We start from the raw sequence: 25,587 nt of genomic DNA, 5'->3' as shown, positions 1-25,587 counted from the left end.
ATTTAAAGATCAGGTAATTTCTCTGTTTATGGACCTATCTAATTATATGAGCAACTAATGTAGGTTAGACAGTGTGCTACGTAAGTACCTGAAGGCAGCCTACAAGGAAAATGGAGGACTTCTTATAAGGGGATGTAGTGGTAGGACAAGAAGGAATGGCATCAAATTGAGAGTTGCTATAAATTAGATGTTCAGAAAACATTCTTTACTGTGAAGGTGGTGAGGCCCTGGAACAGGTTGCCCAGGGAAGCTATGGATGCCCCATCCCTGGAAATGTGCAAGGCCAGGCTGGATGGGGCTCTGAGCAACCCAATCTAGTGAAAGGTGTCCCTGTTCATGGCAGGGGGGTTGGAACGACATAATTTTTATGGTAGCTTCCAATCCAAGCCATTCTATGATTCTAGAACTTTAACTTAATTTATATGTTGTATTTTTTTGTGGAGGTAACACTTGCCAAGTTTGGTAAATGTTGCTTTCCTGGACATTGTAGAGCACGAGTAATAGGTTGTTTTAATCCGCGATGTCACAATTTATTTGCTTTAATCATTCTAACAGCTCATTAAATACTATTTTAGTTGTTCAGCTTAAATAAGTGATTTTAGACACACAGCTTCTGTCTTGGATCTTTTTAAGTGCCATGAAATAAACAAGTGTATTCTGGTTGAAGAGTTTGAGTTTCAGTGGGAGGAGTTTTCTGGGAGTGCTCTTCCAACTCCTTAGTGCAAACAAAGTATTTCCACAGAGCGGTCCATATGCATTGTATGAAAAAACATAGTTTACTGAATAGAAATCATCGACAAATAGAGATGTAGAAAAAAACAGGTTTTATTTATGATACAGTGAGTTTGGAACATAATAATAAAAAAGCCAAAAAGCACCTGAACCAGGAGTGAGGTGAATTACTGAAAAATCAACTGTCATTGCTATAAATGTTAATCAGATTATGTGAATATGAAATTTGTAGCTGATCCTTTTTTCCCTCCTCTCTTGCAGTGGTGACAGACAACTTTGGGCTAAATTGCTCCTTTCTATAGAAGGAAGGAGTTAGCCATTCTGGCCATTTATGAAGCCTTTTCTGTGGGCAAAGATGGTGCCAAATAAATGCCATGCTTCCCTCCCCTTTGCTTTTGCAAGGTTGACTGTGTGCAAATTGGGATGGTGGCTCTCCCATTGCCACGTCCCTAGATGCCAGCTTGCAGGGCTGCAAGTTCTGTTTGAAGGTCATGTGGCATCAAGCAATGTGTTCTCCTGCAAACCCTACCCTGTGTGCAACAGCTGCTCCAACACCACATGGCTAAAACCTGTTTGGCTGAGTGGCTTCATTTCAGAGGGGGAAAAGGTGCAATACAAAATCCAATTGCTGCTGGTGCTGGTGCTGTGTGGGTGGTGTGACACAGATAAAATGTCCACAACATGGCAGAGCAAGGGATCTTTGGCCTGGGCTATGTCTAGGAAAAGCCCCATCAAGCTTATAAAATAAAATGCTGATCTTCATCGTATAGACTTCTAGCCAAATTGAAATAGTTGCATTTTGTGGTTACTCCTTTTGGGACCCTGTGGGCTTTGTCATTGGCAGTGGTTAAATGCTAAAGCATGGTGAGGCTTGAAAAAATAAAAATAAAAACATTGTGTTGGGTGTGTTTGAAATGCCCAAACACAAAATACTAAAATTCAAGTTAGGTATCAATGCTGGACATAAACATTTTGGACCATGGGATATTTTCAGTATTTTGCAAGGATTAAGGATTTAGATCACCCTATGTTAATTCATGGAACTGCAGCTGTTAGTATTTACTGTTGTGACAAATAAAGTATATAGAAAGATACATATATTCTCTTCAAGTGTGGTGGGTATCTGACCAAGGCATTCTTTTATTACTGAAGTTTCTTTGGTGTTTCAAAGCTGCGAGTATTTCTATCATTTGGCAAATGATGTATTACTAGACTAGCCAAAAAATGTGTACATATATTGCATAGTGGGAGAGCACAGCACTAGATCTGTTAGACTTAATTTGGGTTATACTTAATTTGCTTTTACAGACATTTAAAAAAATTAATTTCCATTCACCTTTTGAGGTAATAAATTTTAAAAAAAGCACCAACATGATTTATTCAATTGTCTAACCACCACAGAAGGCTCCACTGTGTAAGAACTGCATGATAAGGCAGGCAGTTCCTTACACTGTGAGAGACTTCTATAAGTTTTTCATACAGACTTGACATCTGCTGATATGGCTTCTGATGAGTCCTGCCTTGAGTGTGTCTCCCGAGGGCTTGCTTTGGAAGGGTTGGTCGATTGTGGTGAGCCAGAAGCTGTATTTGTTTGCAAAGTAGTGACAGGTTCCGCGTGCACCGTTGCATTCGATGAAAGGCGTCGCCCTGAAGTCCTCCAGGCAGCTCCCAGGAGAAACCAGAGACTGTCCTCCACCTTCATCACCAGCAGCAGTGTGCTAAGGGAGACAAGGAGGGCAGTGTTCAGAGTGCAGCCTCAGGCAATGCTGTCATAAACTTGCATGTGGGGAAAGAGAAAACCCACTAGAATGGTTCCTGGTCCTTATCTCCAGAGCAAAAAGCTGGCCAGTCCTGCAGCTGTGTAAGGGTTTGGCTATGCTGTAGCTATATAAACTATATAACTATATAAAGCAACTAGCCCATATGCTGATACCACTTTGAAATCTTCTAACAAACATCTTTTCTGTAGTTAAGATTTTCCTTGTTGAAAATCTTAGAACTGGAGAATCATTTAGATGGGAAGGGCCTGCTGGAGGTCACTTCAGCCAGTGCCCTGCTCAAAGCAGAGCTGACTCCAAATTTGCCTTCAGTTGCTCCAAGGTGCTGTTGAATTGCTAATACCTCTACGGATGGACTTTCCACAACTTCTCTGGGCAACTTTCTCCTCTGTTTTATTGCCCTCACTAAGAATAACTTTCCACCATATATCTAACTTGAATTTCTCAAATTAAAAAGTCCATCTTACTCTGCATCACACAGGAGGAGCAATGTGGAAACAAAATTAGCATCTATACAATAGTTTCCTCTATATGTTTTTTGACAGCAAATTACACTAAAATCATGCATCTTTACACTACTCAACTGTTGCCTTTGACAGGTTCTGTAATAAACAGCAGCATGTTACTTTTCTTCTGTCAAAGGCATTACTAACAAAATGGGCATTCTCTCTGTCCCTTTAAGAGCTGTACTACTGTGTTTTTAAGTGATCCTGTTGAATTTTCTGTTAGAAACTGAAAGAATTTGCAGTATAAAAGAAAGCAGATGGAAAAGAAAAGTTCTTAAATGGTTTTGTAAATGTAGGGAATGTAAGAAGCAGCATAAATTATTACAACTTTGAGGCCTCTGCAGTTGTAGCTGGCAAGCAGATAGTAAAAACTGCTGATGCTATTTGAGCCCTGGCTAGGGAGCAGCCCTGCTTGGCAACATCAGGTTGAGCACTGGCATTCCATGTGAACAAGCTGCAACTCTATGCCTGTAACATCTCTTCTGGTATTGATTATGGCTTTTGATCCTTCCGCAGTGCTTACTCTATCACACATAGGATGTGTGATAGTAGAGTGTCCTTGTGACATGAAATCTTACTGATTTCTCCAGCTGTTTGGGCAGAGTCTGTGCTGACTGAGGATTGTACCTTACTCAGGGGAGGGAGGTGACAAATTTAAGCCAAGGAATTAAAACAGTATGTACTCTGAGAAAACCACAAGTGTGCTCTACTTCTTCCACAGTTGCCTGAGAAGGAAAAATGCGTACACCAAACACTTCATTTGCTCCAAAAGCCAGCTGGGAAAATGGGAATTTTTCTCACTGTCTGTACCACAGTGCTGACAGACTTTGTCCTGGCAAAAAGTTCTTGCTAAGGTGACAACTTTGCTTTTAACAATGGTCAGTGTTTACATGGGGCTTTGCAAATATTTAATTAATTCTTAGCATTCTTGTGAAGTAACTACGAGATTGGTATCAGGGCTTTTTATAGAAGTAAAAGAAAGGTCAAACACAGGGATGGCAAAAAGTTTGACCTGCTCTCTCAAAATGTGGTGTTTGGGTTTTTTTTGTAACTAATTTCAGATTTCCTTTTATCTTAATTTTTTCAGAAAATAAGTTTTTTGCTTTTGACATACAAAAGGTTTGTGGGTAAGATTGCCTACTGCTCTTTTATGATATCTTCTGCCACAGGAATCTTATTTTTTTCCTAACACTGTTTACTTCAGGATTCATTCCAGTCTTCAATAAGTTAACAACATGGGCATGCTGCTGCAGGTTTTTGACTCTCGTGTACATCAAGCAAGTCAGAAAAACGAGCATCTGTCAGATCATTCACAACCATTTTAGCTGCTCTTTACCATGTTAAGCCCTCCAGTGCTCATATGATCCCTCTGTACAGTCTTGCAAAAAAGGGTCAGGCGCTTCAGCAGATCTTCTGCTGCACACCCAGCACTAAGTTTTGCTGTAACATCCCATTTCCTAATTACAAGATCACAAGATTGAAGAGATCCTGTAAGCCATGGGATGTACAGCTTGGCTCTTATGCCATTAGAGATACAACTATGAAACTTAATTTTAAAAACAACCAGAGGCTGTCTCTCTTTCCAAAATAAGTGGAAGACTTTGGCTTCAGAATTTTTGACCAAACATCAGTGATTTTTAAGTTTTGACAAGAAGGGGAAAAGTGTGTTGTTGATTTTGCTTTTTTTCTTTTTCCCTACATCAGCTTCTTAGTAGTGATGTATGTAACTCCAAATCTTTAGCTGTGAAAATGCTTTGCAGGCTACTGTTGCACCTCAGTGTAATTTTGTTAAGTCACAGCTGTCCTTTTGTTCTGTTCTGAAGTGCTATTTCGTACATAAAGTAAGGTCTCCAGATGCTACTCTGACAAGAGACAATTTTCTCTGAAATTCACAGAAATTTTCACCTTCCTCTTCTGCTTCCTAGAAATTACTTTTGTAGCTCCCACCGTGGTTCCCCAGTATGATGCATGATTTTGGTCTTGCTGGCTCTAAAGCGAGCAGCCTTCCTAGTACCTAACACTCAAATTTCAAACCCACTGCTGCACAAAATGTGCCACTGGAGACCAAATACCATAAGGAAGGAATATCCGATCCACAAACTGCGCCAGCCTTCAGGGCAGTGAGGAATAGTAGCTTCTTGGCTGTGGACAGCAATGGCCACAGCTGGGGCCTCACAAACTGTGCAGCGACTGATATATGGCTTAATCTCGTCTTCTGCCACAGGCATCATTGGAAGAGGTGCTGTTGTTGAGAGCCAGTAGGATTTATCATTTCGACTTGCATAATAACAGATATCCCCAGGGTTACAGTAGAGGAATGGCATGGTGCTAAAACGAGACAAACATGAGCCAGCCAGCCCTGTTAAAAAAGAAGAAGAAAAAAAACAGTCATTCTCACAGAAGACAATACACATTTTCAGTTTCCTGCTCTTTCCCAAGCACCCCTCAGGAAAACCCTGGAGTCCAGAATGTTTCACTGGCTTTACAGGGTCACTTGAACAACACTAATGACTTTCAGGAGTTCTCTCAGGGGCATTCTATGATGACATGCAGTTTTTATATTCTCATTTTGGTGCTTCCTAAGCCTGTTTGCTGTAGCCCCAGCTTTTGGAATTGAGGCTGCTGCCAGCAGTATTTGTACATACCTAGATCTTGGTTGTGTGCTTTTTCTTGTCCTTCGAAGTACAGCAGGCTGTATCCACTCCAGAGTTGTTTCATGCCAATGGGGCACATTGGCTCTTGGTCGGACTGGCTGTGCTTCACCAGCAGGTAGCCCATGCTGACACTGCGACCCGGCATGCCTGCTGGCCCAGGGCTACCAGGGCGGCCTGGCTGACCTTACAGGAGAGCAGAAAAGAAAGAATCTGAGTTTGTGCTCCCACAAGTGATCTGGTGCTAGCTGATATTCTAGCCAAGTTGCTGACTAATAGCTTAATTGTGTGATGCCTTTTCTTACGGTAAGTTATTGTTAAAAGAGCTGCAGTTCTAGGATTAAAACATTTGCTTTTGAAGTAGATTGGTGCTGGATCAGTCTCCTGTTTCTAAGATAATGTATTTCCCATCAGAGCTAGGGAAAGTCACAAATAAAGTTCAGATGAATTTGTGCACACTTTGTACAACACATAGAGCATATTTTTGTATGATGATAATCATACAAAATCATACTTTGTACAATAAAAGTGAGCAAATTTTTCCTTTAAAATATTTCTTAGTTCAAGATTATTCAATGGTTGTTGGACTTCTTGCATTTGATTCATACACTTGAAACTATGCTCTCCAAATACCTTTTTCTTTGTGTGCTTAGCTAACTAAGATATAAATAGTTCTGCTCTTTGCTTTGATAAGGACACAGGTATTTCTTTCACAAATACCTTCCCTTAAACTTTATCTATCCAAATATCACCTACCCAGCCATTCATCTCCATGAATGTAACTGTTAGTTAAACACTAGGTTGAAAATACTTAATATAAAATTACACTCAGATCAAAACAAACTCATGAGTGGATTAACAGCTATCAAATTTTTTTCTGAAAATATTGCTCTATGATGACTGTTAATAGTTAATTAGTTGTCCCTTGTGAAGTACCTATGAAGACAGAAACTCTCCTCCCCTCTCTTCCCCTTCCCTCCCCTCCCCTTCTCTCGCCTCCCCTCCTCTACTTTCTCCTTCCTACCTGCCCCCTCCTCTCACCTCCTCCTCTCTCTCCTCTCCTTTCCTTCCAGTGATGTAGTTACTACAGAGAAATTTATTGCACAGAAATGGGAAAGAGGTTAAGAAGTGCTGTGTGATATCTCTTACCTTCAAATCCCACTGGACCTTGAAATCCCATTCCTCCTTGTTCCCCTCTGGAGCCTGGAGGAGCTGGAATGCCACCCCTGCCCTGGAGTCCTGGCTCTCCAGGTGATCCTCTGAAACCTTACACAACAATGGTTGTAAGCACAGTGACTGCAGACATATCAACACGTTAAATTCCCACTTTGTTAACATGCTCTACTTGTGTACAAGTTTGGTCCTTTCTGCCAGGTTTACTAATTTACACTGAAGGCAAGATCCTATGGTTCTTGCTCAGGCAAAATGCACCAAGTTCATTGTAAAAGGTTGCTGGGATCAAGACTACATGAGCCCCACAACCCTAATTGTTCACTCTTGGTACCACTCATCTCTTATGAGGCTCATAGCAAAAGGTGCACTGAATCAGAAACACACATCACTAAAGCTACATTATTCCCTGGGTTGAGAGCATTCCCACTAGGATGTGCACTTTTCTACCAAAGACATTCAGTCTTGATTTCTGTGAGATCCATGTTGTTTTGGCTATGTGAGTGTTGCCAAAGTTTTCTCCTGTTTTGCTTATGTTCTGAATGCTAGGAGGAGGAAAGCTGAAGGCCCAGTTTTGGAAGACCAAAAATTGACTCTCCTTTCTGGCTTACAGAATTTTAAGTAGAAGAACATCAAAGCCCTGCTCTGGCGGCCTCACTCTGCTAAGGGCAACAACTTTCAGTCTGAATGTGCAATTCCTACCTGGATCTCCTGGTGGGCCCTGAGGTCCTATATCTCCTGGGCTTCCCTGAGGTCCCATATTTCCACGGGGACCTGGTGAACCTTGCTCAGCAACCAGCCTTGGAGGAAGAGGGGGCAGCCCAGGAGAGCCTGGAGGTCCCTGGAAGCCTGTCATTAGAAGCAAGATGAAATAGTTTGATTAAAAAAAAAAACCAACTACCCTGTATTTTTCTCTACTATATTTTCATCCAGAAATATATGGCTCTTACTTGGCTCCACATGTTTGAGAGGGTCTATGGTCTGCAACTCACCAACTTGGGTGTAGCAGTTTTTATTATATTGGGGAAATACGTGTGGGTATGGGATGCCCAAGATGAGGCTATCTCCAAGTATGGGATCATCTCCAAGAGATTGTCTTCACTTGGACAGTACATACATAAGCAGAAGGAAATGAATGATGCTATTGCTCCCTCATTTATGACATGGGAAGCTGGGAAGTTCCCCTCAAACAGCTGACAGCTCTCTGAGGTGCAGCACCATCTTTAGGTGGGCTTCTAGAGACACAAATACAGGATGGTACAGATGGAGCAATGGATTTTAAAGCTCTCTTTAAATATCCAGTATGTCTACTCTGGAGGATTAATTTAGACAAGAAATCTTTCTTTTTTTTAATGCCAAAAGTGGTTCTGATTTTGGAGCTGGCACCTCATACAAACTAAATTCATAAAGGCAGAAAATTGACTACTCATGTTAAATCCAGGCATCTGTCCACTGGAATTTGCCAGGATTCACACAGTCATGCAGGATGAAGGACTCTGGAGGTCACCCAGCCCAACCTCCTGCTCAAAGCAGGGCCAGTCAGATGAGCTCTGTGGAGCTGCAGAATGAGTGGTTTGGAAAGGAGTCACACATCTGACTGCACACACTTACCAGTTACTCCTCTATCTCCCTTGGGTCCGATAGGCCCCAAATCACCCGGAAATCCTACTGAGCCCATAAAGCCGATGACACCTTGTTCACCCTTACGACCTTAAATGCAAAATGACAAGAGGCATTATTGCATTTCAGTACAAATCAAGGGACTGCAAAAGCCATGATATTAAAGCTGCTGTAGCATAGATGGCTCCCCTGCTTCCTGCCAAGATCAGTATTTCCCATCCTTACCTTTTGGTCCAGGGAATCCAGGAAGGCCAGGTCTTCCTGCTGATCCAGGATCACCTCTACTTCCTTTTGGGCCAATTTCTCCAGTCCTACCTTCTTGTCCACTTTCTCCTTTGCTTCCTGGTAGAGCAGGTATTCCAGGCTGCCCTGGTGGTCCTGGATAGCCTGTTTAGAGGACATATAGGTTGTAATCTGTTTATACTTAACACCTGGGCACAGAAGAAAATAACAGAACTATCTAACTGTATCCCATCAGGTTCTATTTCCTTAATTTAAGCAGGGAGCAAATGCTTAGCCCCTCAACAGGCTTATTCAGCACTCCTGCTCATGCTCTCAGGCTGGCATAGCCTTCTGCAGTGGTGGCAGAGAAATTAGAGCACAAAGCTCCCACAAAACTCAGTGTTATCTCAAGCAGGATTTCAGCAGAAATAGGGTGCCTGCTCAGATACAGCCTTCAATGAACTATTCCTTCCCCAGCAAATGCTCCACTTCACTAGGTGCCTCCTTGCTTCATCCTAAATTCTCTAAGTAGCTAGAGAGAAATCAGAGAGCAGCAAGTACCTGACTAAGAGCCAAGGACTTACTGTTTTGTGTATCTTAGTGCTTCAGTTGAACATCTGGAACCAAGTAAGTACTTCATGCTGTCTTGGGAATTATGGGAACAGCTTCTTTTTCTAGAATTGCATATTGCCTGAAGCTAAACTTGGCAGGTTTGTCTTCAGTTACCTCTGCTGCTTACAAGACATTTGGACCTTGTTTCTGAGGAGAGAGTGACTTACTAACCAGGGCTTTGAGTGTGGCATCTCATGAGTGGGGCTGCCTTTTGAAGTTGGATCACATGTGGATACAAATGCGAGATGTATGTGGCAAAGTAAGAGTGAGTCTCACTTGTCTCGCTGTTTTGGCTGGGATTTGGTGTTTCTGTTTCCACTCTCCTGACTGCTTGGAGATTTGGAATCAGTGTGCAGAGTCAGGCCAGCTACCATTCCCTTTCAACATGGAAACCTAGGTATTTTGCTGGTTTTCAGCTGGTTTGCCTGTTCTACATTTTTGCTGAGTTTATACAAAAATTTCCATCATCATATAAAGATGTCAGTGGAACAACTGCTAAAAGCTCTTCACAGTGACACCACAGTTTAAAATGACTGTGCAGTCCAATAAGGAACAGGTATTTTTAAGAGGGAAGAGCTAATGTTTTCCAGTGTAATTTAGCTTGCATGGTCATTTCACATAGGAGAATTTTGTAAATGATTAAGACAATATTCCATAGACCTGCGAGTCTGCCCCAGACCTCAGATTTAGTAGATTAGCATAATGCTTCTGAAAGTTGTTGAGAGAATTCTGGATTTTTAAATCTGTTATTTGCATGAAAATCAAACTCTTGCCATCAGGACAACCTGAAGGAACTGCCTTTTGCTTTCAAGAGGTCTGTCTGTATTATCTGATGTACCATTAGTTCTGTCCAACAATTTCAGTGCTGTATTTAATAGGGCTGCTTTACTGACTCAAGACAAAAATAACAATGACTGTTGTTGCATGAATTACCTGGCACTCCATGTAGACCTGGGGAACCTTTATCACCAGGATATCCTGATATATTTGAAATCCCAGGAGGCCCTGGAAATCCTTCCTGCCCAGGAATACCAAAGGGTCCTGGTACTCCTGAAAGGAAGAAATGAAATAATCAGTACTGCAAGGAAAATGCACAATTGCAATGAAAAGGACTCATGTTAGACTAAGTATAAAGAATGGGATTTTCAAAACAGAAAACACCTGCAGTTCCCACTGATTTTTATTTCATTTTTTCAGATGATACTGCAGAAGGTTTTTTTTAAAAGAACCAAATACTAGTTCTCTGCCAAAGCTCTCTGGGTAAATAATTACATCTCACTGTGTGGAATACTAATAATCTTGTGTCTGCCAGGTAAAATATTATTTCAAGATAGAAGTACTCAAAATATCCTAGGTATACTGAAGCAGGCAAGAAAGCAGCTTTGTTCTTCTGTGCCTTCAGAGTCAGGGCTCACACTTAGCATTTTTTGGGGTCAGTTAAAACCAAAAGTTCAAATCCAAGAAGCTCTCTACAGATGAAAAATTGTTAAATGCCCAAAAATCTGCCCTATCAACAATAGATTATTCTTTTAAGTACATTTCAGTTGTCAGAAAGTCAATCTTCTGTTCATTATTGACACAAACAAACATGAATGAGGTAAGCGGCTTTTTCTAATGCTTGATAATAAATCTCTGAAAGGTGTTTGGGATGGCACAGCATGTTAGTAACAATAATGTATAACACAAAAGAATAGGAATGAGTCATTGAACCAAGCAGGCAAAGGCAGTAAGGTTTTATATCTGTTAGTTCTTAATCCTTCCAGAGTCAAAATGTTGGAAAAATTAAAAAAAATAAACCCGCAACAAACATCTGTAATTAGGTGATTTGTTCATAACATCAGTCTGGTAGCTTCTCAATGGACAAAAAACAGGTGGTGACCCATCCTGAGATGAGCACAGCCTGTTAGAGCATGGTGGTTGGAGCTTACTCTGCACGAGGGTGATGGCACCAGCAAAGCACCATGAATGGGAACAGAGCCCCTGAGGTGTCAGCAGGACCATCACACATTGACAGACTGTGAGGCTTTCAGGAGAAAGGTAAATATGGACAGGTTTGCAACAAAAAGAGAGAAAGAAAGGTCACATGTTCGCGTAACCAGAACTTCATTAAAAATATTTGGGGAGCTGATGGCTAAGAGAAGTCTGGCATTTGCAGCTTGCTGAGCCCAGTGGGTGCTACAAGATGTTGCTACCATGGGGAAGGAACCAGGTTGTCCAGCACTGGGGAACACACACTGCTCTTTCTGAGGGAGGGCTGGCTGAGCTGCAGCACAAACTCCAGTGACCTTCCCGACTTTGGGACTTCTCCTGTACAACTGTGCATTTTGTGACATCTCGAACACCCGCAGATGAAACAAATAACAGGTGGATGCCATTCTCTGGAATACAAACCTGGAACACCTCTGTCTCCCTTCTGGCCCGGAGGTCCTCGGCTGCCTTCTACTCTGCTTGGCTCTCCCGCTTCTCCTTTGTCACCTCCTACACCTGGGAAACCTGCAGAGCCATACCCATCTGGACCTGTTGAGGAGTTGTTCAAAATAAAGAGGAAAGCTGAAATGTTTCTGCATACAACAGTGCATGCTAAAGTACATGTATAAAGCACGTGGATTTAAAAAAATACATGAGTCTGTAATGACTCATTGGAAAAAAGGCTCATAATGGGAAAAAAGGCCTTGAGGTTTTAACTTTATCAGAGGAAGAAAGTTGTGATTTGAAGTTGTATTCTAATCCACCTGTGGGGTAGCACATAGTGCATGAAGTTGTTTGACAGAGCCCACAGTAATGAAGCGCATCCTGCACTGGGCTTTAGAGGACACAGTTAGGAAAGTTGCATTATAAAGATCTCACTGACCAAACCTGCAGCCAACCCCATGTTGTACCTGCATACTGGCAGATTAAGAGTCTCACTCACCTGGTGATCCTGGTAAGCCCTTAGTGCCTGGTAAACCATGCAGTCCACTGATTCCTCTTAAGCCAGGCTGGCCTGTTTTAAAATGACATTCATGATTACCATACTTTCTATTAGTCTGTATACATTCTTATGCAAAAAACCCAAACAAACCAAACAACAACAACAAAAAAACCCAAACCAAATGCTTGAATAAATGCTATTCTGTGTTAAAATATTGTATGTTATCTGCAAATTGATTAATTACCGTAAGTTTATTATGAAATACACCACACTATGGTTTTGTGATTGGCAAATTTTGTTATTATCCGATAAACTCGTTACTCCAGAGATATTTTTTAAAATATCTCTCATCCATCTGGTAGCATGCCATTAGTTCCAGTCTTGCTGCCACAGTTTTTTTTAATACCCATTTAGTTTTCCAAGATCCTCAAGCCAAGACAATTATGACATAATTAGACTCTAAATGCAGTTATAATAAAGCTGTCTTCAGGAGCAATTCACTCTGTGTCATTTAAAAAATCCCAACAAAACCCTAACAAAATATCTAATAGCTATTATTACTATTGTTACAGGTAAAATTTATTCCATCTATTTGTACCTGTCAAAGTGGTATGATGTTAAAGCTAGAAGATGGCCAGAGCTATGGAGGACTATTCAATTTCAGAAAAATAAGTGTCTGTCTGTCTCTCTTCACTGTCTAAAAAGGCCGTCGTCATAAAATGGTGAGCTTAGCTTTGATACAGATTCAGATAGAAGAATCTTACTAAAAGCAGGGTGATTTCTGGCTGTAAGGTAGAAAAAAATCTGCTAACTTAATATATTCTGGAATTAAGCGTCAACCACTGAGATTCTGTACCCAGTGACACAAACGGCTTCATTTTAAACTATCACTTGCATTTTGATAGCACAATTCTGTCTAAGCCATAAGTCATTTATTCTTGAATCCAGATATTGAATCAGTTAACAGTTTTTGGTGATGATGTAGGACAAATATATTGCTTGCTATCCAATGCCACACTGTAATATTCTGATATTGTATATTACTACACTTGCTGCATGTTTAATAATTTTTTATTGTTTTTTTCTTCATGAAAAATGAAAATATTTACTGAAAACTGCTTTCCTGGTTGAAGGAGTCATCAACAGTTAATATGAGCTGAGAAGACACCAGAAACCATAAATCGGAAAGAAACCATATGTGTCTTTCTTAATGCAACCTGGACTTTGTGAGAAAGAAATGTTTTAGTAGAGGAAACTCTGCCACTCTGAACTGCAAAAAGCTCCTTTATTCTTCTTCACCCCAAATGAACATTTGCAAGTGCTCACACAGAAATTGAATAGCTGCAGCTGTACAAATACCTGCTTGTCCTGGTAAGCCAGGCCAGCCGGGAGTTCCCTTTTCACCTTTAAATCCAAGCTCCCCAGGGCTTCCTTGCTGCCCTGGGGGGCCAACCAGTCCTGGCAAACCTGTGTGACAACAATGAATCATTGCTCATGAGTGTCCTTAAAACCAATAGCCCAAACCACGGACTTGTGCTACTTTCATTCTCCCAGGCAGCAAAACAAAGACTTTTCCTTCCTAACGTCATTGCATGACACTGTACTGCTCATCCAAGTGGAAGAAAACTAAAGAGAGTAAAGGTAGGAGAGACAAAGTATAAAAAACAACTCATTACAAACTTCAGGTCTCTGACAACCTCAGAAGACAGTGGGCTCTTCCTATTAAAATGACAACTTGACTTCCATTGCCATTTACAATCAGTGATTCACTTCTGTGCATGTCACTTTCCCCTTCTGCTGCACCTGTTTTGCCTTCCCAACTGAGGAGCTGATCAGACAAGAACTGTTTCTCAATGAGGCACCTATCGAAACTCTTCCAGTCTTGGCTGGAGTTTCTAAGCCCTCTAATGTGCAGAAATGTGGAGCAACTATTTTGAAAGAGTATTTCCATGATCCTCCTGCAATAAGGCATGTTCTTAAGCTCTGAGTGAATGATCCAGCCACAGCTGAACCTGACTTGGCTTCTCTTGTACAGCTGGCTGATGGGCCTGGCTTGAAGGCTCTCTAACTGTGTCCTGGGGGATACTGACTTCATTTATGGCAGAAAAGGTCACTGAAAAACCCACCTCTTTGTAGTATTGAGACAAAGTTAGAATATCTAAGTATGCCAGCAATACAACACTTTGACTAGACACATGGTTGCTATAAAAAAGGAAAAACTGGTATGAAGCAGAGTTAGGCTTTTGAAATTTCCTCTTAACTTCTTCTGTGAGTTCCACATCCTTGTCCAACCAATATAAGTTGGTCGGCACTAACTTATAGAATGATGAACATATTAAAAAACTAGTGACTTTCCTTTGATGAAAAGAGTATTTTTCTTTCTCCCCTTAACAATGTTATTCTTTGGAGTGTTAAAAAGAATATTTTACCTTCCTGTCCCACAGAGCCAGGGACACCCTGCACACCCTTGAGGCCTTCAATGCCAGGTAAACCAGGATCACCACCTTCTCCTTTTGGTCCCACACCTCCTCTTATGCCTGGAAAACCACAAAACGAGTATATTCTTTTAATAATATCTATACAACCCTAAGCAAGCAAGCATAATGTGAACTTGGCTACGGAATGGGTCCTGGTCTTGCCACATAAAGACATTCTTCTAGTCAGGGTGCTTGCATAATCTGGGAGCATGAACAGTCATCTGGCCAAACAATCATTGTACTTGTTTTTAAAAGTACTACCCAAATTATGTGGAATATGACACTGGTGTTCAAGTGTGCTGCATGTGCAGGGAAATTTTAATACATTACCTAACAACTCAATCCAAAATCTACAAGATTTTGCTATCCCATCTTCTATAATCATGGCCTGATAATGCTCCTTTTATCATCATCACCAAAAAAATTATGTAGAAATGTTTACTGGAGTTGCATGTGATGATATTTACTGCTATAACAGTACTTTGAGTTGAAGAGGTAAATGTAACATGTATTCATTTCTATAAAAGAAAGATTAACCTCTCCAGGAGTTTTCATGAGAGCACAGGTTCAAAAGCCATCAAAAGCCCATAAAAAGCTCCCCCTCCCTTCCTCTGTGAACTTTAGTATGTGAAAAGAAATACATCCAGAGAGCAACTGTGAAATTAATACCTGTTAAGCCTGGCACACCAGCTTCCCCTTTAAGGCCTGGCATTCCTGGTAAGTTTATAGTGTCTCCTCGATCACCTATTTCAAGCAAAAATGAACACATGAGTGGTAAGGCTTTAATTTAAACAGTACTTCCTGTTGTTTCAAAGGAATTGAAACTTCAGAGCCAAAAGTCAACATTTATTATCTTTCCAGAATAAAAGAGGAGTAAGTTAAAGAAAGCAAAAAAAGTCTCTAGAATGGCCTCCCTCCTTGCCATGGATGGATTTATCCATGGACAACACATGTTGCATGAAATTAACAATACTAATCTTTTTACAGCCTCCCACATCTACAATATCATTTTGTAGGACTGCAGAAAGACTCTTTGAGATTGAAGATCCACTGAGACCCTTCAGAACTTAATGTCAAGTATTTGATGGGTAATGCACACAGAGAGAGCTCAAGTAAGAGAACAAACTCACCTATTTCTCCATGTGAGCCAGGAGTACCAAAAAGGCCTGAAGTCCCTGGAACACCCTTTTCTCCCTATCATATGATTGAAAACAGGCATCAGTTAGCGAGGATGAGGATTTATTCAACCTTCCAAGCAGCTGACTTTGGAAATATTGAAAAAAGGCAATTAAATTCAGCATTTTTGAGCTGCTGTAGTACTTCTTATAGAGTAATTTGGCAGCAGTCAGTTAAGGTAAACCAGTACAAACCAAGGGACAAGTTAAGTTTGCAAAGACTCATGTTGGAAATTGAGGACATCCAATTATGCATATATAGTAGTGAATCCTTGTGCTGGTTTTGGCTGGGGTAGAGTTAATTTTTTTCATAGTAGCCAGCACAGGAGTCTGGTTTGGATTTGTGCTGGAAACACTGTTGATACCACAGGGATGTTTTCATTCCTACTGAACTGCACTTACACAGTGACAAGACATTTTTTGCTTGTCACCCCACCCAGGCACTGAGCAAGGATTTGGGAGGGGACACAGCTGGGACAGCTGATCCCAACTGACCCAAGAGATATCCCATACCATATGGCCTCATGCTCAGCATGTAGGGCAGGGGAGATGATGAGCTGGGAGGAAACATTGCTTGAGGATTGGCTGGGCATCAGGCCTGGGAGGTCAGCAATTGTTTTCATTTGTATCACCTGTCTTTCTTGAGGTTTATTAATCTATCATTTTTATATTCATTTTCATTACAATTATTATTATTATTGCAATAAAATATTTATAATAATTATTATTTATTGTTATTACAGTTTATTTCAATTATAAAACTGTCCTTATCCACACATTTTCTCACTTTTACCCTTCTTTCTCCCCATCCTGCTGAGTGTGTGTGAGTGAGCAAGTGACTGGGTGGAGCTTAGTTTCTGGCTGAGGTTAAACCATAACAGTCCTGCAGTCCTTGGTTAAAAAACGTCTTACTGAAACCTAAAGGCATAGAGAACCTAAAAAAGGAACATAGTTTTTGTCTGTCTTAAATAAATGATGACTGTGAGTCTGTCAGGCCTTTTCTAAGCATTTATTTCTTCCAGTGTAACTTATTTTGCAGCCAAAGTGAATCATGGCAAATTACCCTCTAGAAGCTAAGATCCTTAGGCTCTTCTACTGTTAGATAAGTGACAGTGAGTAACTTTTGGCAGTGATACCATCAAGTCCTGGGAGTAAGAGAAAAGTAAGCCCAATACTGAGAATAATTTTACCAACAGCTGCAGCAACAGGATCAAGGAGCTAGAAGGAACCATATGGGTCCTCATCAGTAGAAAGCTGGCACATGAAATTTGGATGTCTTACAATCAAAGAAAAGAAATCACTCTGCTTAATGAATGTTGGAGGGAGCAAGCAAAAATATTTGATCTGTTTATTCAATGCTTATGGCATTTTTATCTTTGCACTGCCGTTGTTCAGCAAAATTTCAAGGGGTGAATGCCACTTCCTGAGAAGCTGAATGCCAGCACAAGGACACCCTTATTCCCTCATGTGCATGAACTCACTCTGACTCCTGTGGTGCCAGGGAAGCCTCTGATGCCAGGAGAGCCAGCAGGACCAGGATACCCTTTCAGACCTGTCAGCCCTTTTGCACCGATGTCTCCTTTCACACCAGCCACGTAGCTGGGATGCCCAGGGGACCCTGGGGTTCCTGTCCTTCCAGGAAGGCCTGGCATTCCCTTGCTGCCTGCAGGCAGGGAAGAAGAAAAATAAATGAGGGAAGACTGATATGCAGTTGCTCGTGTGTAAGAAATTTTCTTGCTAGTGGCCTTCTTGAAGCATTGCACAATGTGCTGTACAAGGCAATACACACATGTACATATCACCCCTCAAAGCTTTCCTTGGGGGTGAGTCTGTGAAATGCTGCCAGGAGCTCAGTTTCCCCTGTCAGAGACCTTGCTGGGGGGGGCTGCAGCACAGTGGTACAATGAGCAGGGAATATTTAACATGGTAGCTGAGAAAAGGCACTGATCAATAGTCCTGAATGTGCTTGCCTTGTTTTGCTGTGACCACTGACCTTTTAAGCCAAATAATCCTTTCGTGCCCCTTTCTCCAACATCTCCTTTTTCACCTTTAACTTCCATCATCATGCTGGGCATGAGTTTTGGGGGTTCTCCTGGGGGGCCTTGATCCCCACGGTCACCTAAAGGGTAAAAAATCCAACCACGTTACAAAAAGCTCGTCAGCAGCACTGTTGGAAAAAGTGAACAGAAGAGTGAATTATGAAAAAGGAATGACCTTGCACAAGCTACAGAAAATCCACTTGCATGAAAAGTAACCTGTGTCAACACAATGTCAGCAAACAGTCACACCTAAGAAAATATGAAAACTGAGTTAAACTTTTGTACATACAATCCTGGGAGCTGGACCTAGACCAGACAGATAATTTATCTCTCAGCAGATCAGTTATAAATCATGTGTTTATAAAAAAAAATCAGATTAATGGTTTATAAAAAATCCCAAAAAGCACACTGGAGAAAGCACAGAAAAGTAATTTAGTTCTAGTGAAAAGGAAATTCTCTGTCAAAAAGCCTTGGGCAAAAGAAAGAGTTTGGATTTGTTACCAATTACAGTGTTCATTTTCTTGACTTTATGGTTACTGGTGATATTAGCAAATAATGTCCTGAAGAAGGGACCCATATAGACTCTGTGACTCTCTTTAGTTCTTTGGGGGGTGCAGAGACAGGCCAGTAACCCAGACTTGTCTCCTTTGATTATGCACTGTCCTATGTTTCTTCACCAAGAAGCATATTTGTATTCCTCTTCACAAGGGCTGCCTTCACACTTGCCTTTTGCTGAAACCTCATCTCAGTTGCTGGGATCACTGTTCTGCAACCTCTAAATTGCAGACACCTTTTTTAAAAAATACCAATCTCTGGATCCCTAGAAAGAACATTTTGGCCTTGTGGCAAAGCATTTGTTTGAAGATAATTGTGTGCAATGAAAAGAGGACTGAGTTACAGTTTTCATTTCACCAACAATAATATCAGCTGAATGTTTGTGATTTTTAACTTCTTAAAAATGTTTGTGACTTTTAACTACTTAATTTCAACTACTAAATGGTCTGTTTTCCAGCGTCTTTACAGTGGAACTGGAGAAAATTCCAAATACTCTCCCCCAAACATCTTACACTTCCTGGACAAATGCTCTCTTGACCTCTGCACATGTCCAGAGGTTCCATTATCTGAGCTCAGATTAGCAGTAAGATGTCGATCTCCAGCCTTAAGTGTGCAAAGAAGTAACCTTGCCCTGAGTCTAAAATCCTGGCCTCTTGGCCAGAGGCCCATGTGTGAATAATGGAGGAATGGTGGAGGAATGTCTGAGCTAAATTTACCACGTGAAAAATGTGTCTTCTTTGTGTCCTTGTAAAGTAGTTCTGCAGATGTGAAGAGCAAACACACAAGTAACACCATAAGCAAATACCTTTGAAGCCACGTGCACCCTGTGAGCCTTTATCGCCCCGAGGCCCCAGTGGGCCAAATTCTCCTTTGATTCCCTTGATGCCTGGTCTTCCTTTTAGGCCTGTCATGCCTTTGAAACCATCAATGCCAGGTGAACCTCTTAAGCCTTTAAAGAAAGAAGGGGAAAAGAATTGTTGCTTCACTCAGAGTTCTGCAAAATGAGTAAATACGAACCGGCAGCATATGACTAAAATAGTATGAAAACTTCAGTGCAGCAGTATATGTTTTTTGGGTGCCTTGATGCCTACAGAAATCTACAGCTCTGGAGCAGGTACCCAAGCTCTCTGAGAGGCAGTAGAGCTCCTGATGTTGGCTACTCTCAGGAGTGCACTAACCTGCCTCAACTGGCCAAGAGGAGATGTTGTGGAGATGACCAGAATGTACTGCACTCTTCTGAGAGATCAGTAAACCCCTCTCTTAGGGGTAAGCTTGAGACAGGTACCTAGTTCCACACAAGGCTTTTAGTCAGCCTGTTCTGTGTGCAGAGATAAAAATCATGGGTCTAGGACTGGCTGGCCCTTTCTCACCAAAAATTCCCTCACTCCTTTTTTCTAAACAAGAGAATGCTCTTTTACATGGGTAATGCTAACAAATAGATCTTAATTTTTCTCATATGTGAGGTGATCAGTACTCCAGAGCTAGTCTTGTCCTGTCTTTCCAACTGGCGAAATTGCAACATGCATTTTTAAGCATGCTTTGTGCTCAACTTGGCTTCACAGGAGTTGAACCCTGTTCAAACTCCCTGTGTGGAGTGGGCAATATGTATTACACCTATGTGTGTTCTCATGGCTGGCAGGGGAGAAGCTCACCTTCTCAACACATTAGTATCCTGAAGTCACTGTCCAGGTCTTGTGCCTGGCACTGCTCAGTTCACAACTCCCAGCTTTAAAAAAACTTTAAACCCAAGGTTTGGGGAAACATCTCTTAAATTTAACTTAGAAGTGGGACTAGGATGAGGGAAAGACTTTTAGAGAGACAAAAAAGTAAGTACTGGATGTTTTTTAAAATGAGAAATAAAATAGCCATTGCTCTTCTAAATACGGCTTGCACATCACAAGCTAGCACTGTGCCAAGCACAACACAGGGGAAAACAGGCAGTGATTTTGAAGTATAGGCACATGATCCCAATTCTACTGTTTTAAACAGAGGGAGACCAGCAGAGAATATGTCTGGTTCATCTCAGCACAGAACGGCTTTAATCAACTACTGTTTTCAAGGCAGCAGCCCAGAGCTCACCTTTATCTCCTGGAAAGCCATCCATTCCGCTTATGCCAGGGGGACCAGTCGCGCCACGTATACCTGGTAATCCTGTGAGACCCATGTCACCTTTGTCACCAGACAGACCTTTCAGGCCCACAGGGCCAGGAAAACCTTGCTCACCATCTTCTCCCCTAGCACCAGGTGGACCTGTTGTGTAAATGTGAGAACAGGGAGAGTAGAAAAGGTTTGGACATACGCGATGATTTCATACAAGACAGCTCAAGAGGGAAGAAAACTGCTGTCCTACCAACTTCATACTGAAGGGGGGTAATTAGGATTTTTTTCATCAAAGAATTGCAGAAATGATTGCAAAGATCAAGCAATCATTTCTCAGCAATGTGAACCAGCCTTGCTCTCGGTTTGGTTCCACACCCACTTGTAACAGGACTTTCCCCTCCTCTTTAATTTAAGAATTAAGCCCCTTTTCCACAAGACTGCCCCATTTGGTGGCTCCTGCTTCCCAGTCTGCCAGCAAGCTCTGACCTGACTTGGCAGGTGGCTATAGAAAGAACAACCTGTGAGGATCATCCCCAAGCTTAACTTTCTGCTGTGGAAACCATACAGTTGCCCTGCCACTAAACACTAGCAATAGGAATGACACAGGATCACAATACTTCCTCACCGAGAGGTCCTTGAGAGCCAGGCCCACCATCTGGCCCACGACTTCCTGGTGGACCTGGGAATCCATGCGTTCCTGGTGTTCCTGGTAATCCCATCAAACCAGGGAGACCTTGTGGCCCTGGTTCTCCTTTGGCTCCTGGCAAACCTGGGCTACCATCCGCTCCTGAAAGATCACAATCATGCATTAGAAAGCATCATATCTAGGGAGCTTATTTTTATATGTCTCTTCTGTGTACATCCTAGGCTTCCAGGGTGTGTTTTTCCTTTGAAAATTCAGTGAGAACAGGAAAAGCAAATTAAAGGGCTGATCTTTTGATTTAATATAATTGACATTACCAGCAATGATCTCAATATTTGCATCAGAAAGGTTGACTTACTCTTTCAAATGAATGGTAATGATTTGGCACCATGTGGATGTAGATGGAGCAGGTATCTTTCAATTTTAATCCCAGTAATTCTGTAATTCCTGATCTCTCTGTCACGTATATCTTAGTAAGAACTTAATCAAGCAGCTGACTGAACCACTGAAATAATGCTATGTATGTTTTCTAAAATGTTATAGGCAGGAAAAATAACATTTAAGGCAAATGGTGGGATCTGTGTTATTGTTCAGAAATTTTCATGTAAGGTCATTACAAGGCATTGTTGCAAGACTGATACAAATTCCCAAGCAAAAAGACCCTGATTCCACATGACTTAATGCAATGGGTGAAAATTTATATCTCTACCACATAAGAGAAAAGAGGGTGTTAAGTTTTAAAAGATAATGCCTGCTTTTCATTCAGCTTGGAGAAGCAGCAGTATACAAGTAGTATATGGTATTTGAAATCCAGGTCAAGTGGTTCTGCTTCTCTTTATTCAGCTTTTATATCAATGTAGGTCCATTGGCTTCACTGTAGTCAAATGAGCTTTATAACTGCAGTCACTTAAAGACGATTTTCTTAATAACAGAATAAAGGCTTTACTTTGCAATTCTGAGTGCAGTGGAAAAGCTGATATAGAGGAATCCCTAGCCATTTAATGTAAAATTAAAAAAATTCACATGCCATTTGGAGCCATTCTGTCACAACTGTAAAATAAATCAAGAACACACAAACTAGTAATGCTTTTTATTTTCACTGTATTTTTCACTACTGAAAACTTAGTTCTACAGAAATGCTTACAAAGAGGGTGCAAAGTCACAGTGTATTTTTTGTTTTCAAACAAAATTGGATTTCTTCCCCCTTTCAGAGGTGTTAGTGATGTTTTCTGCCTTTTCTCAAACTTGTGAAGTACCACAGAGCTGCTTTCATCCCTTTCCTTCACTCTGGGGCTTTACTGCAGGTGAAACCAGCTCTCCTCACTTCAAATAACTCTGGGAAGATGATGCTCTTCTTTATTTATTTTCATCAAACATCATGAGAAGGATATCCAAAACTAGTTCCTCTGATAAACTTTGCTTCGAGCTAGTTATACAATTGCTACTCCTTTCTCACTTCAACACAGGGGAAGGGGATAATCAGCAGTCCTAAATTTAATTATGTGTCCAAATCCTACTGAAACTGTGTAGCAGGGTAGTTAAATTCCCACTTGTGCTTTTGAAAGACTTTCACAAAGTTCAAAAAGTGAAAAAGTCAGGTTTTCTAGAGAAACTCTGCGTTCTGTAGGGGTTTTAGAGTTTTTTATGGTCTACAAAATAACAAACTAAAATGAACACCCTGAAGTTATGAATAAGTATCTAATGTTATATTTTTATTTGTGAGTGCCCAAAGACTGACAAGGTAAAATGGCTTATTAGTAGTTACCTAACTCTATGCCCTCTTAGTTAAAATTTACAAATTCAGCACTACTGCAATGTGCACTACCCAGACATCTTTTGGTGTGGAAAAAAATCTCAGAGTTATTGTCATATATAAGTGAAAAGTCAGGATAATAATGACATCACCATTCCCTAAACTACAGCGAAAAGAATTAGCACTACATATGAAAGTAACAAAGATGAGCAAAATCTGATTCTCTGGTATCCTACTGTAGTTGATTTAATGTAAAGCAGCATGAAGGAGAGCTGAACATAAGCAGTGGATCTCCAGAAGGTACCTGGAGGATCCAGGCATATTGGCAACAGCTGACACAGAATTGGAAGGAATGGGAGATCATCAGGCACTGGGAATTGATAGTGGGGTCAATACCTCTGACACATCCCAACATGGTCTCTTACTACTCTCACATCCCTATAATTCGGCTGCATTTGTATCACACTCCTACTCAAACATTTCTTTATTTGAAGAAGCTGTTACCTCTAGTTCCTGGTACTCCTTGATCTCCTGGTGCACCTTTCAGCCCTGGGAAGCCAGGGAAGCCAACATCCCCTCGGGGCCCTGCTGCTGCTCCAAAAACATCACCAGGGAGGCCCTTTGGTCCTGGTGCTCCTGGAGCTCCGGATTTTCCTGTAAGGCCTGGGTGTCCCTGCAGTCCAGGTAGACCATTTGGGCCTCTGTCTCCCCTGGGTCCAGTGAAACCTATAAACAAAACAGGGATTAGGCATCACAGGTTTCACTACAAATGTTGGAGTTCAAAAACAAGATATACCAACATAACACCCCCGTCACCAAAACTGACAAGGTAAAAGCTTCTTGTGGACTGGAAAACACGACTTGGACTGAAAGTGAAGCCCAAGCACTGGTGAAAGATAGCATGGAAGACTGCAGAGAATTGGTCTGCGTGACCTGGTAGCCATATGGGAGCCCTAATTTAGCAATCAGAGCACTCTGTAGAGCTTAGCAGAGGAGATACAGGTTCATGGTCCTGCCCCATGCTGCACAGAGTCATGTTTTACAATGCACCCTTCGCCTGTTGCTCAGCAAATTCATTGGCTCTTCTTTTGCTTTCTCTCTTGCTACCAGAGATGCTGTAGATGAGTCTAGAGAATTCTATCAGGCCATGTGCTGCCTGGGAGCAAAGCAACACCTGGTACTGGATTTGGGAAAATTTGCAGCACTTCAGAATCTGTGAGAATTTAGGACTTTAAAATCAGGTAAGACAAAAGAATTTCCAGAGAGCTCATAAATTAAGTTGCATCAATGGCTTCTGTATTGGGGTACAGAAAAAATCCAAACAACTCAGCACCCATTTCTGTGACCAAATAAGCTTTGTCAATCACAGGGAAGTGGTAGTTTCTGGAGGTAATTCTTGTAGTTTTTGATGGACTGACTGATGATCTGTGAACATACACACCCACTGCAGCTTATATGTGTGTGCCACTGCATGGATCACATGTGCAGTAGCACACACAGGCTCATCTGATTTGCTATCTACAAACAGACATTTGCATCTTGAGGTATCTTGAATTGATGTGTCTTGGACATCCTGGAACCTCTGGAGAGATACAGAGGCCCTGGGACTTAAAAAATCTGCACCTATTACAGACTAGCACAAAATCTGACAGGCACTGAACACTTGCAAACACTTTGGGAACAGAGCTGCCTATGTGCAAGGTGAGTACCTAGTACTCCATTTCTGGTATTTCCAGCATAATTTATACTAATCTTAAAAAGAATTAAGTCAAAGTACCAATACTATTATTTTCTTTCTTTCTGCATCATCATTTTTAGTATAATCTGCTTGGAATCTGAAATATCTTGTTATTGAATTTCTTTATGAGAATTTAATGATTTTTTAGTGTCACAGTTATAATTTTGCACAATAAAGCAGATTTTAAAAGGTTGGTTCTGTGAAATTTTTCATCATTATGGAAGTTGGAGGAAATACTTCTGCATTTGAAAAGTAGCAGTTTTGTCTAATGGCTTATTGATTCAATGTTCAAAAGAAGATAAGTGGAAATGTACTTGGAATCAAGTTTTTGTGTTTCAGTGACTGCAGTAAAAAGGTCAAAATTATATAAAGAATGACTAATTATTTCAATATACCTGGAGGACCTGGAAATCCTTCCCGACCTGGATCACCTCGTGTACCATTTAGCCCTGGGAAGCCCATTGGACCTGGATCACCTGGGAATCCTCTTGCACCTTTTGCACCTAAATTATATAAAAGAAAGTAAGAAAGTGTGATCTGAACAAAAACTCAAAAATGTACATATAATGTAAAAGAAGGCAATAGTAAATATCATGAAGTTTTCTGGATGAAAATATGAAAGTTTTAAAAAAATTTAATGGGGCTATACTGTAGCTCTTTAGAAGTATCCAAGATCCCAAAACATGGATCAAAAATCTGGGCTAAGTGCTTTTACAAACATGGATTAACCTAACTTAAAGACTAATGATATGGAGACTGCTAGGGTGAAGATAATTAGTTTCACAGACTTTTGGAGCCTTTCAATATTTTGTAAATTAGGGCTTTTAGATTAAGGTCAAAAGGCAATGTCAAAAAAGAATGTTCATGGAAATGGGCACAGATGAGATGCTGTAGGAGGAAAAAAA

General features: G+C 41.0%; 1 protein-coding gene across 4 annotated transcripts in view; it reads right to left on the bottom strand.

The window, feature by feature from the left end:
- Positions 1 to 807: 807 nt before the first annotated feature.
- Positions 808 to 25,587, bottom strand: part of COL4A2 (collagen type IV alpha 2 chain) — a 147,635-nt gene continuing 122,855 nt past the window's right edge. For all 4 annotated transcript variants that reach the window (XM_085052829.1, XM_085052855.1, XM_085052846.1 and 1 more), the window contains exons 28-48: positions 25,078 to 25,185; positions 23,449 to 23,670; positions 21,174 to 21,335; positions 20,528 to 20,698; positions 19,254 to 19,397; positions 17,848 to 17,973; positions 17,336 to 17,517; positions 15,810 to 15,873; positions 15,349 to 15,423; positions 14,632 to 14,739; positions 13,562 to 13,669; positions 12,203 to 12,274; positions 11,683 to 11,808; positions 10,225 to 10,341; positions 8,683 to 8,844; positions 8,449 to 8,547; positions 7,540 to 7,686; positions 6,817 to 6,933; positions 5,662 to 5,853; positions 5,089 to 5,375; positions 808 to 2,450 (exon numbers count right to left, since the gene is read on the bottom strand). In XM_085052829.1, the coding sequence (XP_084908955.1) occupies positions 2,196 to 2,450; positions 5,089 to 5,375; positions 5,662 to 5,853; positions 6,817 to 6,933; positions 7,540 to 7,686; positions 8,449 to 8,547; positions 8,683 to 8,844; positions 10,225 to 10,341; positions 11,683 to 11,808; positions 12,203 to 12,274; positions 13,562 to 13,669; positions 14,632 to 14,739; positions 15,349 to 15,423; positions 15,810 to 15,873; positions 17,336 to 17,517; positions 17,848 to 17,973; positions 19,254 to 19,397; positions 20,528 to 20,698; positions 21,174 to 21,335; positions 23,449 to 23,670; positions 25,078 to 25,185 (3,044 nt within the window). In that variant the 3' untranslated portion in view covers positions 808 to 2,195. The remainder of the gene's footprint in view (positions 2,451 to 5,088; positions 5,376 to 5,661; positions 5,854 to 6,816; positions 6,934 to 7,539; positions 7,687 to 8,448; positions 8,548 to 8,682; positions 8,845 to 10,224; positions 10,342 to 11,682; positions 11,809 to 12,202; positions 12,275 to 13,561; positions 13,670 to 14,631; positions 14,740 to 15,348; positions 15,424 to 15,809; positions 15,874 to 17,335; positions 17,518 to 17,847; positions 17,974 to 19,253; positions 19,398 to 20,527; positions 20,699 to 21,173; positions 21,336 to 23,448; positions 23,671 to 25,077; positions 25,186 to 25,587) is intronic.

This window comes from Lichenostomus cassidix, chromosome 1 (assembly GCF_008360975.1).
Source record: "Lichenostomus cassidix isolate B80296 chromosome 1, HeHo_3.0, whole genome shotgun sequence".
In the NCBI taxonomy this organism is placed as follows: Eukaryota; Metazoa; Chordata; class Aves; order Passeriformes; family Meliphagidae; genus Lichenostomus; species Lichenostomus cassidix.
This window is presented reverse-complemented; position numbering and strand designations above follow the sequence as displayed.